At 45.8% G+C, this 14,058-nt stretch overlaps 2 protein-coding genes across 4 annotated transcripts; one reads left to right on the forward strand and one right to left on the reverse strand.

Moving 5' to 3' along the window:
* Positions 1 to 216: 216 nt before the first annotated feature.
* On the reverse strand, positions 217 to 4,503 carry LOC117756751 (cytochrome c oxidase assembly factor 8). The gene is made up of 5 exons (XM_034577523.1): positions 4,230 to 4,503; positions 2,634 to 2,831; positions 1,514 to 1,577; positions 1,232 to 1,322; positions 217 to 442 (listed from the first exon to the last, which is right to left on the reverse strand). The coding sequence occupies exons 1-5, from the start codon at positions 4,368 to 4,370 to the stop codon at positions 328 to 330; spliced, it is 609 nt and encodes a 202-aa protein (XP_034433414.1). The 5' UTR covers positions 4,371 to 4,503; the 3' UTR covers positions 217 to 327.
* On the forward strand, positions 3,392 to 13,917 carry bag5 (BCL2 associated athanogene 5). Of its 3 annotated transcripts, none has more exons than XM_034577481.1 (4): positions 3,392 to 3,451; positions 10,563 to 11,456; positions 11,873 to 12,442; positions 12,479 to 13,917. In XM_034577481.1, exons 2-3 carry the CDS (start codon positions 10,597 to 10,599, stop codon positions 12,411 to 12,413), a joined length of 1,401 nt encoding a protein of 466 aa, XP_034433372.1. In that variant the 5' UTR covers positions 3,392 to 3,451; positions 10,563 to 10,596; the 3' UTR covers positions 12,414 to 12,442; positions 12,479 to 13,917. The 3 variants fall into 3 exon arrangements, with proteins under 3 accessions (XP_034433372.1, XP_034433371.1, XP_034433370.1); XM_034577480.1 differs by lacking the exon at positions 3,392 to 3,451 and adding an exon at positions 4,886 to 5,245; XM_034577479.1 differs by lacking the exon at positions 3,392 to 3,451 and adding an exon at positions 5,284 to 5,736.
* The last annotated feature ends 141 nt before the right edge of the window (positions 13,918 to 14,058 follow it).

The following is a 14,058-nucleotide window of genomic DNA, read 5'->3' on the forward strand; positions in this document are numbered from 1 at the left end:
GAAGCGCCTCCTAAATTCAGACTATTTTCCAGAGTGATTACAAGAAAGACTCAGACTGAGAAAAATCAATTTAACAGCTAAAAACATCCTCATCATTGTTGTCTCCAAGTGAGAAGTGGAAATATCGGTGGAGCTGCAGGGGAATCCGACCGAATCCACCACACATTCAAGATAACAGGAAAGAAAGAGACGGATGGAAAAGAGACAAATCTCCAATTAGATTTGATTGTTTTTTTTAATTCTTGTCAATTAAATTACAAAGGAAAAACCCCAAAACACTCAAATACAATAAAAGACTTGACAGGAGAGCGAGTGAACAGTTTACGATCAGGAGGCAGGAGAGCTGGTTTTCTTCTTGCTGTGTCGAACAGTCTTCCACATGTCGGTCAGGGCGACTCGGGCCATGAGCAAAGTGATGGTGAAGTTCCGTCTGTACCATTCCCTGGAAATGAAGCGGAGGAGGAAAAAGAGAATTAGAAGAAAGTGATAGAGTATCACATGAACCAACTCTGTCAGCATTTCTCAAACAAAAGTCGCTCCCTCACTCGTGTTTCCTCCTCCGTCTTCCTGCGATAGCCCGAGTGTTAGAGACTTGATAGCGAGACGCCTCGTTGAGTGGGACATGTGTAACGTTGCCAAACTCTTAGCAAAGACCCTGAATAACAACTTGTGCCTTTCATACCATCACCGTGTCTCTGCTGCCGGCAGAGACGATCCCCTGGACCGATTCTAAATGGTTTTTTGTAAGAACCATTTATTTACACACCCACATTTATAAACCAACGCATGAAAAGTAAAGTAAAAGTTTAGAAGCTGGCAAACTTTGATATGAACAACAGTGCAGACAGATGGATTGAATGTAGATGCACGATGTAACAAAGGTTTGTTGTTTTGGAAGATTCAAGTTCAACCTGAGACAATAACTGAGACGACAAGGACACAGTCGTGCAAACAAAAGTAAAAACCCACACATGGGGGAAAACTAAACTGAAATCAGGTGCACAGGTGGTGTGTGTGTGTGTTTTGTGTGTGTGTGTGTGTGTGTGTGTGTGTGTGTGTGTGTGTGTGTGTGTGTGTTTTGTGTGTGTGTGTGTTTTGTGTGTGTGTGGGCAGGAATCTTAGTTGCTACAGTGTAAGACGACGTCAGTTAGAGCTCAATGCTCCGGTGGCGGGAGACGGACCCGTCCACCCAGCAGCACCACGAGAGACACTCGGCTGCAAAACAACTCACTTGTTGTAAGTCATGTGTCGTGTTCTGTTTTGGTCCAGGAAGCTTTTGTAAAACTCCGCCATTTCTTCTGAGTTGAGGAACCGCCGGCGTCCTGGGTGAGAGAGAGAGAGAGAGAGAGAGAGAGAGAGAGAGAGAAATCACCAGCTTCTGTTTACTGTGCGTTTGAAGTCATGTCTGCAGGCGACATTTCTAACATTGTCCCACAAACCAAACTGGCTCAGTTGTGTCTGCTTTTCACAACAGTGTGTGTGTGTGTGTGAGTGTGTGTGTGTGTGTCCTCACCTTGCTCATCACGCACAGTCAAGCCTTTTGCCTTCAGTTGTGACATGATGAAAGAATCTCTGTCCTGCAGAGATTATACAAATATGAGATCTTGAAATGTTTCAACAGATTTTATCCCCAAACAAAAAGGCAACAGCAAACACTGATCTATTCAACCACCATGTGTAGGAATGCAGAGGAATGTCTTCTACTGAGAATCACAGACATTCGAGGTATGTTGGTGTTTTTCCAAACTGTCTTTAAAATATCTGGTGTTAAATTTCTGTCAAATTCCTTCGTCAGTTTTGAACTTTCATCCTTTAGATAAGAAACAGAATCTAAAACATTTTTTTACTGAAAATATTCCTAATGATTGTGATTCTAACAGATGTGACTGGTTGATTAGAGTCCTGACTGGTCCTGTTGTGTGGTGCTGCTCTCTGCTGGTGAAAATAAGAACTTTACTCCATAAAAGAACAGAATAAACCACCTTCCTCACACTTTCCATTAATAACGATGAAGACGAGAAAGTTATTGACAATCATAACCTTTCACCCCATTTTTTATATCATCAAATAACGAATTAAAACCAAACTTGTCGGAAACATGAACACTTGAACAAACATCAGAGTGAGAAGAACCACCTGAAATGACAGAAACTATGTTATTTGACCTGTATTTTGACTTTTTAGTTTGGTCCATGTCCCGTCCACTAACATGGAGGAGGTGAGGTTTATGACCTTTACTGCAGCCAGCCACCAGGGGGGGGGATTGAGACACTTTGGCTTCACTTGGGAGCCGTCATGTCGTCAATTTATATTTACAGTCTGTGGTTTTCTCCTACAAGTCAGTTACAGTATCTCTGAAGCTCATTGTGGAGTCATGACTGTAATAAAAGATAAGCTTTTTATTAGATTGTTTTCAGGTTTAACTTGTGAATATATTAAACAAACAAATCAGTTGTTTATCATCCACTTCTGATGGCTCAATTCCCTGTTTAATATATTTATTCACCATACGTCAGGATCCTGACCTCTGACCTCCCTGTGACATACGATTATTTAAAACAAAGGTGTTTAACAGCACATTTAAAACACACTAAAGATTTATTTTCTAACAGAAATACAGAAAACCTCTTAACCTTGTTGAAGGTGATGTTCTGTTTGGTCCAGAATTCGTGGTTCCAGTCCTCCGTCTCCTGCCTGAGGTTCCTCAGACGTCTCTGCAGCTCCGACTCGTTCTCGGCGATGTGGTAAACGATCGGCCGCAGGTTTGACAGAGGGTTGGGTGGACCGATCCAGTCGCATGTGGAGCTGGGTGGAGGTCTGAAGATCGATCTCTGCATATGGAACGAAAGAAAAATACTGTCAGGGCTGCAACTATCGTTTGTTTTCATCATTAGTTACTTGTTTGTTTAATGTAAATCTTCTCTCAGTTTCCCACAGGATGTTTTTAGATGTCTTGTTTTGTCAGTGCAAAACCTAAAGATGATCTAAAATGGAAAATAGTGAAAATTTCACTTAACAATTCCACAAAACTCCAATGTGTTGACTTCAAGTAGCTTTTTGTGTTCAACCTACAGCACGAAACCCAAAGATATTCAGTTTGATGAAAGACTGGAAAAGGTGATAAACCCTCACACTGAGAAACTAGAATCTTCACATTTCGAATTCTCATATTTTGATCCTCATGATTGTTTCTTTTATTCCCTTTAAATACAATAAATATAACGCTTTATAAGGGTTTATGACTGAAGGGCAGGGAGTCGCTCTGCAAAACTCTGTGTGAGTGAGGAGAAAGTTTCATTTAGATAGATAACAGTATTAGCTTGAGCACAGACAGAGGTCATGTGGCTTTAAAAAGCAGCTGTGCCACAGAAGCTTATCAGGTCTGAGCAGACTGAGCGATGAGATGAGCAGCGAGGAGGCGAACACGCTCGCACACACCAGAAGAGCAGAGGTAAGAACATCTTCAATCAGATTTACTTAAACCTCAGGGGAAAATAATGTGAGGACAAATACAGTTTCTCAAATGACAGCATCAATTCACTGACACTAATGAAGCAGATACTTCAATATCAATATGAATCAATTTTTATTTCAGCTCCGCAAAACTGAGACTGTCTGGTTTTGTTGTTTTGAGAGAAAATTGTGTTTATAAGCTTGAACTTGTAACAGCTCTTAAGTCAGGAGATAACTGGATTCGTAATAGAGTAAATAAATAATACATTTGTAAATAAGTAATACAATTTAAAAAATCTACTTTGTCATTATGAGTTGTTGAGTGTAACTAGAACAAAGTTCTTTGCTGTTATTCTTAAGAGGTCAATTCCTATACTTCTGCATATGAAATGAAAAAGTGTATTGTTTGTTTTGCTTTATCTCAGACTCACATGTTCACATCAGCGTAAAAAATAAATAGAAGACAAAGCACAGAAGAGAAATATAGAAATACAATAATCACACTTGAAAGATCCAGAGAGAGTAAAACACACAAAGATGTTTGTGTGTTAAAAACATGAGTAGAATCATTATCTCAATTAAAACTCTTCAGTTTATTTGAGTCAGGCAGGAAATCATTCAACACATCACAGACATACATGGATGAAGCTGCAGACCTGACCAACATGCAGCTCTCACGGACACACACTTACACACACACAGCCTGTGAACCTGCAGCTGTGTGATCTACGACTTGATCAATGCAGTAACACATTATTAATAACGATCAGACAAACCTTAGGATCTGTGTTCTGCTGTGTTCGGTGCTCGGAGCTGCAGGATCGTCTGCTCCCAGCGGAGAGAGCCACAGGACCGAGGCTCCTCCAGGTCAAACTCCGCCTCACGCTCACTGAACACATGTTAAATGATAACGACATATAACTATGATAATAATATGATATGTAAGAAGTTGTTGTGGGTCCTCAGATCACACAGTGCACGTCCTTCTGTGCACGACCCGACGAGCGGTCACGTGGATCCGGCAGGAAACATAGGTGCGCTCGGAAATCTCACCAACACGCTCCGGATGTAACAGCTCGGGCGGGGTCGTTTTTTTAACAACCCATCGCATTATATTTATCCTTACTATGTTTATTATATAGTATATTACAATGTTTTAACATGTATGTGCATTCCATAATATATAATATTTATTTATTACTACAAGACAAGGCAGTGTTGACATGTAATGCATTTAAATATTTGCATGTAACATTTTAAATATATATAATAGTACATACCATATTACGTATCTATATTAGAACAAGACAGGGCAGTTTATATACATAAACATATGCATTAAAATATTGAATATTATCTAGTAATAGTATCAGAAATACACAATACTCGAGTAGCTACGAGTACTTGAATTCTATCGACGTGACAAACGGTGCGGCAGCATGACAAAATGAAGCGCACCCAATGTTGGACAACCAAAAACCTACCGTTGAATCCACTTAAGTCGCATCAGCCGCGACATAACACGGTTATATCTGTATTTATATCCACTGCTGTTCGTGTATTTCAAGTTAAATTAATACATATTCACTAGCTCGAAGTGGCGGAGTCGAACAATCGTCCTGAAACCCCTTTAATTCAGAGTTGTTGGGCACAGACGAACTCCGTGTTAGTTCCCCCCCGTGAGTAAAGTAACTCCTCTGGAAGGTAGCTAGGTGAGCTAATGTGTAGCTTCCCCCGGAGGAGCTGCGCACTGTCCGGCTGCGGGTCCGATGGCTGTGCGGTGGTTGTGCAGGTAAGACCCAGTTTAATCAAAGTGACCGGAGTGTGTGTGTGGACGGTCGGAACCAGGCCGAAGTGATTTGGGGAAGGTGGGGCCCGAGTCAGGTGATCCCCGGCCGGCTAGCTTCACTACACACAATAGCCTCGACGCGGAGCGAGGCAGCGGAGGAAGAGCCGGACACGTCCCCGCGTCCCCGGGTCGGATTTGTGGGTTTAGACGGTGTGCGGGGCTCGGTGAAGTGCGGGTTTATTCAGTAAGTTGCGTTAACGCGGAGGAAGCGGCTGTGGGAGGGGCGACCCCAGCACCAGCCCCGCCGCAGTCAGTCATCCGGGCGGGCGGGCAGGCGGGCAGCCAGTCGGGCGGTGGGTGCTGAAGCTGACCGGAGCCCCGTCACCGCCGGAGACTCGGATCATCGTCCCCCGAGCAGCCGCCCTGCTGCCGCCGGCCCATGGACACAAGACATCCGCCAAAATGTGCGCGAATGTGTTCGGAGTTTTGAAAAGGTGAGGACCGGGCTGCAGGGGCGTGTGTGGGGGGGCGGCAGCGGCCGGAGATGCTGCGTGAGATTGGGGAGGTGTTTGCTGTGGTGATGCTGCAGAGCCGGAGGGTCCCTCTCCCCCACCAGCCCGATCCCCCCGGGCTGACATAATGCGCAAAGCGGGACCGGTGCGTGCAGCCTGGAGCCCCGGGGGAAGGGGTCTGATCGCCCCGGGGAGAGGAGGTCTGATCTGGGGGTGTCTCCTGCTCCTTCCAGCCTCCTCTGCAGGGGGCTCAGCTCCACTTGACTGGCTCCTGGCTCCGGTCTCTGCCAGGCTGGGAGAGCTTTTGCTGGGATTATCCTAATAAATGCTCAGATTTGGGAGCTGTGGCCCAGCATGCGTTCATCCACTGTGCTGGAAGTGCCCAGCCCCTCGCTCCGTGTTACATAAAGGAGCTCCAGGAGATGCTGATACATGATCCTGTCTGTAGTGAGGAGTGTTAATGCTGCTGTGGAAAAACTAATCATCATGTCGTGAGCTGCAGAATTCATATGCAACAACCCCACCGTGCTCTCAGGGGCCTCGGCCTTCGTGCAACCCCCCCTCCCCCCGAGACGTGGTTCTGCAACGACTACACATCCTGTGCAGCTTCGGTGTGGAAAGAGAGAGTTCACCGTGGTGTCAGCTGGAAAGAATACCCTCAGTAACACAGGATTTAGGATTTCTCTCAATCAGGGGCCATGAAGAGGCGGAGGGGCCAATTATATGACCCCCATCCAGGCACAGGTCATTCAGTGTTCAGCCGCACATCACGGAATATATTTAGAAAATTGCTCCTTATTCAAGCACATTGTGTTCTTCATAAAATAGCTTAGAAAATGTGACTTCTTCACAAATTGTTATAAGTATGATTATGATTGTTATAAGTGACAGGACGCGAGCACCTCAGGGGCCAATCAGATTTCAGAAATCCGACCCTGGATCCACCGCAGAGCTCAGTTTTTCAAATCTATTGTCAGATGTTTACGGTTGATCCTTATTTAAGTAGATGTATTGATCCTAATCAGTCTCTTCATATCAAGTATCTGTCAACAAGCCGGTCCAGTGTTTGACGTTGTTTATTTTTATGCCTCTGTGTTGGTGACAGTCGTGGCCTGAGGCGTGTTATGTTTTCGGGTTGTGTGTGTGTCTGTCCCATCGTCTGTGGACGTCCTGACAACACCTTGAGGCGATGTCTTCTAATTTGGCTTCAAAGTTCGCATGGACTGAATAAGATGTCGGTGGTTAAAGGTCAAAAGTAAAGGTCACTGTGCGACCCTCGACCTCTCAAGCAAGAAGCAAATATTGAGGCACAGGTGCAGTTTTTAAAGCAACAGCAGATTTGGTCCATTTGCAGATTGTCACTTTAAAAAGACGCAAAACGACCTCATGAATACACAAAATGACAAAAGCTGAAGAATACAACTACAAACCGATGCAGTCGACTACAGATTCTTGTCCCACTGACACATCCCTCCTCTGTAATACAACAGAACTGTTTATAATGATGGACGACACGACGGCTGCTCTAATGTGAAGCCAAATCACTGAGAGCGCCCCCTGGTGGCTGGATGCAGTGTAGTTCATAAACCCTGCCTCCTCCATGTAAGCAGATGAGACATGGACCAAACTAAACAGTTAAAATTGTTCTCAAAGGCGGTTTCTGTCACATTATGTATTTTTTGGTTCACGTGTCAATTTTTCCGGTATGTGTTGTTTTAAGTAATTATTTTAATGATATAAAAACAGGTTTAAACTTCAGTATCAGCTGAGACTGACTCCTGATTGGTCGAGTGCGTGTATCAGCGGTGATGGGATCACAAAATCCAGATGGGGGGGGGGGGGGCTATGTTCACAATGGAGTGTACAGCAGCAGAGGCCCAGCGGTCTTAGTACTAATACGTCATGTGAACTGGGACAAATAACACTATGGAGGGATCTGCTGATTGTTTTCACAATTAATCCGTAAATTATTTTGTAAATAAAATGTGTCCAGAGCCCAAAAGGACATTTTCTATTGTCCAAAAGACAAATGGGTTCAATTTAAAATAAAAAAACAGCAAAATCTTCACATTAGAGAAGCAGATTTTAGAGAAAAATAATAATTTAACCATATTCCTGTTGTTATTCTGACTAAGAGGTGAGATTCTGCTGAGGGGGAGTCGTGTGTAACTGGGAATTCATCTCCCTGCTCGAGGAACCTGTGACACACTCCACTAGGCTGTGAGTCTTCAGGCGGAGATGCAACCGACTGTTTCATATTTTTGGGTGTTGGTCAGACGCATTGATTTTTTTCCTCTTCTGTCTTTTAAAAAGCCAGATCGGCAGGCAGCATCTTTTCTTATGCGGATTAGAGAGCCGTCACCAGCGTGTCAGCCAACGAGCCCGGTGGAAACACACAGCCATGCTCTGAATGGTTGTCATGTGGGTGTTGGGAAATGTAGGTTAACCTCGTTCGTTGTCTTGCATGATCCTCGGGAGAGAATCTCATTTGTTCCCTGACTTGTCTTTAGGTGAATTGTTATTCAGTTGATCTGAAGTTAATAGGAAATAAGAGCAGACTCCACAAAAGAGGCGAAGGTCAAAGGAAGACTTTAGATTCAGGGGACACAAGAAGCTCTGGCAGCGTTTAACTGCAGTGTTTTGGGGATGTTGTCGTCATTGGACTCTGCGTATTGACACTAAATACAGTCTTGGTTCTACAGATCGCAGGGTTGGTATTGTGGGTGGGTGGAGGTTTAAGACTTCTATGCAAAGACTTCTATCCAAACGTGGTGTCGTGGGCGAGGACACGTTTATAAATCTTTAAACAAGAATATTGGCTGCTTTCTTGCGTTGTTTGTCTGTGAGCAATTATTGTTCGTGGCTTTAGTGTCGGTTCAGTGATTTTCAGTGACCTGCTACTGGAGCTCACATTCCGACAGCACGCTCAGTTCAGCAGCTTCTGTCCCATCTCATCAACTTTTCCGTTTCCACGCAGTGACCCTTAAATTATGAGACAAATTAGTAATGAAACTACAAACAAGAATAAATATCTCACCAACGTTTCTACTAAATATTTCACTTTAATAGATAACGTCTCTCTGTGTCCTCCCTAAGTGGTTCATGGGTCAGACGGGTTTTTGATCTTGCTTCTGTAACTGGATTTCTCACAAGCGTGAGTCCTCCCTGCGGAATCCACAGGGGTTCGACCAATCAGCTTCCTCTGAGGGAGGAACTTCCTGAAGTGGAAATCATAATGAAAAATGTGGAAACAACAACAAATAAGAAAACACTTATTAAACGTTGTTTTGTTGATTTGTTCCTCTGTTATGTGACAACCTGAATATATCAATATATTCTCACATTTACAACGATGTCATAAAAAACTGAACATTATGTACATGGTTGAATTTATGGCTGTTATACTTGGTTGCATACGGGTGTTCCTGTGCCACTGGTATCAGCTGATAACTGAATTGCAGTGCAGATAGATCTGTTATATTTGGGGCAGATACCGATGTTGAATTCCTTATATCTGTGAAATGTTCACACCAACCGATGTTATCAGCTGATAAATTGGTCGTGCTCTGTGAACAGAAATATTTTAAGAGGGTAGTTTAGAAAAGCCGCCGCCTCCAGGCAGCACTGGCATGTAAAGCACTGGCATGTGATTTTAAAATTGTAAAGCGCCCGGTGCTCATAACACGCCTTGATCACGGGTCTTTAAAAATCCATCCAGTAGCACCTTCCGAACAATGTCTTTTTATCATCATGTGTTTTGTGTAAAAATATGAATATTGGCTGCTGTAATGTTAAAGAATCCAGTATCGTTCAGACTCTAATCAGAGTTTGACTAAAAGGCTTCGAGGAATTAGAAGCAACACAGCCGACGCGTCAGGATCAGTGTTCAGTCAGATAAAACCCTTTTTTCTTTTCTCGGCACATGTGGTAGTATTTCTGGAGACCCGGCACAGCAGTGGAGCATCAGCACTGCTCACACAGAAGATGGATTATTTTCATGTTTAATGACTCTTTGGCCCCGAGGCTGGATTTGTGACAGAATTTCCTACAAACTGTGGAGATTCAACACTTTATCCTCAGCTGGTGGTTTTGTACATAAATCTGAATGTTCTTTCACTACTGTGATCATGTCCAAATGTTGTGTTGTTAACGTAACACAAGATATGAGACTTGTTTGCAAAAGATAATTTACTAAAAATTAATATGCAACTCTAATGACTTCAGATACATCATCTCACCTTGGATTGTCATATCATGAAATTCTTGCTGCTCTTGTCGTCAGCAGGAATCACTTGCTGCACAGAAACTCAGTCGTTCTCACAAGGTCATTATCTTATGTGAACAAGTTATTATCTTGTGCACACAAGATAAGAAAGAATTTATCAAATATCTGTCGGGACTTTAGGGCTCCTGGCGTTTCCACCTGATGGAAACACAGAAACGACAACTAGCCCAACATAGTAAGTCACCACCTGTAGCTGCAGGGGGCGCTGTTACATAGTGTTGCTTTAAGTAAGGTGTGAGGAATCAAGGTGTTTTGGTCCAGACACTCGGTTGTAAATTCCTCTGGACTTGGTGGAGACTTTAAACGTTTGGCTGAAGCTGCTGAGAGTGTCCCTGAGCTGCACTGGCAGCGATCCAGACATTAGTTGGAGGTTCTATTCATCCAGAGCTGGATGTACAAATATGAAAAGAAACGTTTCAAGTAATCCAGCAATTCGAGGCCTGTGGACAAAGATGTGACCTCTACTCGGGCTCTGATTTGTTGCTCATTGTCCTAACTTCCTGCCATGTTTCCTGTTTTCCAGCTTGTTTGGAAAGCCCTTTGATGGCGGGAAAAGGATGGACCATGGCGGCCCTCAGCAGCAACAGCATCCAATGGAGCAGCAGCAGCAGTCATACAATGCGCAGCACCCTGCCATGATGCGGCTGTACGAGGTCCAGAAGGAGGTGACGTCTCTGGGGCCTCAGGTCTGCACCTTCAGCGGCCTGCAGAATGACAGAGACTACAAGCGTCTGGAGCGGGAGCTGACCCGGCTGCTGCTGGATGTGGACCAGGTCGACACAGAGGGCAAACCGGAGCTGCAGGGGGCACGGAAGAGAGCGGCGCAGGAGGTGGAGGGCCTCCTGAGGTATCTGGAGGAGAACGCCACGCATCCGTCCCGTGTAGCCATCGAGGAGCTAAGCAACGAGGCGCGGCAGCTGGTGGACGACCGCGTGGTGGCCCCTCAGCGCGGCGGTGGGGTGGCTGAAATAAACGACGAACTGGTGGATGCCCTGCAGCAGCTTGTGCTGAGGCTCACCCAGGTCAAGACCGAGGGGAGAGTGCCGCTCCGCAAAGCACGTTACCGGGCGCTGACGCGTCTGTGTGCCGTGCAGGACGTGGTCGAAGGGCGCACGCAGCAGCAGACGCTCTCGCTGCCGCTGTCGGGGGAGACCCACGAGGCCGTGAACCGCATCAACCAAGTGATGGTGAAGGTGAGCGTGGCCCGCAGTCAGCTGGTGGCCCTGCTGATGGGCCTGAGTGGGAGGGACAGCTGCGCCCATCTGTCACGCATCCTGACGGAGATGCAGGTGGAGCTGGACGCTCTGGATGTTTCCGGGAACGCAGCAATCAGAAACTACAGGAAGCAGGTTGTGGAGGAGATAAACGGTCTGCTGAAACATCTGGACCTGGAGGGGGAAGGAGACGACACGCGCAGGTAGGAATAAAGGATCAAGTCGAGAAGACTTCAACTGCAGTTTAAGATCATTTAATTATTGTTTCATCTGCAGATTGATGAATCCATTTGATGTTAGTACAAAAAATTCAAGTCCAAGATTCTTAATTTGTCAACACAAGCAGTTTGATAAATCAGCTTGTTTTCATATCGGTGACAAACGTTATTGCCAATATCAAGATGTCCAAGGCTCATCAAAGCTTATGGGCTCTAATATCGGTTTCAAATGTGACTAGTTAGTTAATATTGTCTCGCAAATAAATTAACGGGCATCAGCTTCAGTTTTCAAAAGAGACTGGAGCAGTTGCTCGCACTTGTTGGAAACTAATTTGCCTTATTTCTCTAAATACAACTTGAGTCTATTGAAGTCTTATATCTTCCCTGTTTTTCTTATTCAGATACGAGTTGGGTCACAACAACTCCATACGTGAGATCGAGGCCGTGCGAGCTCACGTCTCCCACTTGCGAGAGGGGATCCTGCGACACTGTGCGATGGGCGATCTCAGCTTCAGACCCAAGGCCGAGCTGCAGAGCCTCCTCACGCACCTGGACCAGGTGGACACGGCCAAGAACCCTTGTATCCGAGAGGCCCGGCGCCGCGCGGTGGTAGAGGTCCAAGCTATCGTCACCTTCCTTGACCTCCGTGAGGCCCTGGTTTGCCGCCAGCCAGGCCCCACCGAGCACCCGTCGCACCGGGCCGTGTGGCTGGTCCTGGGCAGCCTCTCGGACCTCCAGGCCCAGGTGCTGGGCTTCGACGGCAAGAGGGTCGACAAGAGCTACAGGATCCTGGAGGAGATGCTGACCAAGCAGCTGCTGTCCCTGGACGCCGTGGACCCGCAGGGCGACGAGACGGCCAAGGTGGCGCGGAAGCAGGCGGTGAAGTTTGCCCAGAACATTCTCAACTACCTGGACATGAAGACGGACGAGTGGGAGTATTAACTGAGTAAGAAACATGGATCACAGTGCAGGAGACGCAGGATTGGACGTCGCTGCAGGAATGAGAGGAGCTGATAATGTGTGTAAATACAGAAAAACTAACGTTATCATTCCAGAGGCTGTAAATATATAGACCCAAATCCCCAGAATGCACAGCAGCAGCGCTTTTCTTTCGTCTCTTTGTGAAAGTCGTGGCTGATCCTGCTGAGAAGGAAACATCACAGAACTCCTTTTGTGAAACACAAACAGTTTTTTTGTGCTATTGGACATTTTTCTCTTCAAAATCTCGTGTGTGTGAGAGTCTTCGTCATTGTCGTCGTGTATTTGACGTGTGTGTTTGTTGAACCTGCTGCCAACACACTGCATAACGCCTGTTCCACAGCTCACCCCCCCCCCCCCCAGACTGGACCTGATATTGATATTCATTTCTCGAGGGGGATGGATCACTTCAACAGAGGCTTCCCCGTCTGGCCTGATTCATGTGAATGTCAGTTGCTAATGGAAACAGCCACGGCTTGTTTTGAACTCTGTGACCCAATTAGAGAGAACGGGGCTCGGAATACCTGTTGGTACGGTGGCCATTTTAGATGCTGAAATATGAAATTCTAAATTTTCTGGGTTATTTTGCTGCAGTTTGTGTTGAAATCAAATCTGGAAACGAGTTGAATCTGCAGCCAAATGTTCTTTTTAAGTAATTGAAGAGAGATGTTTGGACAAAAGTGTCATTTCACAAGTCATATTTTAAAAGGCCCAGGTGGTTTAAACAGAGACGGTAACGAGAGAGAACAGTGGGATTATTGATGTGAGGTCCGTCTCCGCTCCTGTGTGACCTATTTATCCCCTCGCTGGTTTGGCTCTCACACACACAACTGTGACCAAACCTGACGTGGAGAAACGCTCAAGTGAGAAATAAATAGGGAGCAGAAGCACAGAAGCACCGATAAAGTTCCAGGAAACAAAAATCCATGTTTTAATCTCGTGTGGCCGCCGCCCGTCAGCTCTGAACAGGAAGTCTGAAAAGATAAAAATACCTTTCCACCCGCTGCTTGTGTTGCCGTTAGTCTGTAGTATGTTCTCAAATGTTTGTTGTGACTTTGTACGATCGCGTTGTTCTATAAATGGATCAGAGAGACGAGGAGAGGAGGTGAAAATGTGCTGCTGCTGCTTTCGGTTGTTTTTTTGTTTCTACCCACTGCTGTCGACTGACTGAGGACGGGGAGACGTCCCTGTGGAGAGGACGGGGAGACGTCCCTGTGGAGAGGACGAGGAGGCTGTGATATCCACTGGATTGACACATCAAGGCTGAAGCTCGCAGGGTCCTGTGCGGTAGAGACGACTGACGGTGATCGCAGTCGACGGAGTCTTCTAGAAACTGGATGGAGCTGCTGCTGCAGAGGAGGGGGGGGGGGGGGGACTGGGAGGGGCGTCCAAATCTCTGTGCCTTTATTTTCACCCTTCCCTTGGAACTGGGTTTGTGTAACAGCAGCCTTGTCGTGCAGCGACTGAACAAAGACCAGGCAGCTGCTCGTTCCTTGGCATCAACGCACGAGGACGAGGAGAGCCAGAGCGCCGAATGTGTTGAGGAGCGCACCTTGGCCGTTATCGCCACCAGACATTTGCACTACTTGTCAGAAATTGAGTGTTTTTG

Source organism: Hippoglossus hippoglossus, chromosome 22, assembly GCF_009819705.1.
Source record: "Hippoglossus hippoglossus isolate fHipHip1 chromosome 22, fHipHip1.pri, whole genome shotgun sequence".
Taxonomy (NCBI): Eukaryota; Metazoa; Chordata; class Actinopteri; order Pleuronectiformes; family Pleuronectidae; genus Hippoglossus; species Hippoglossus hippoglossus.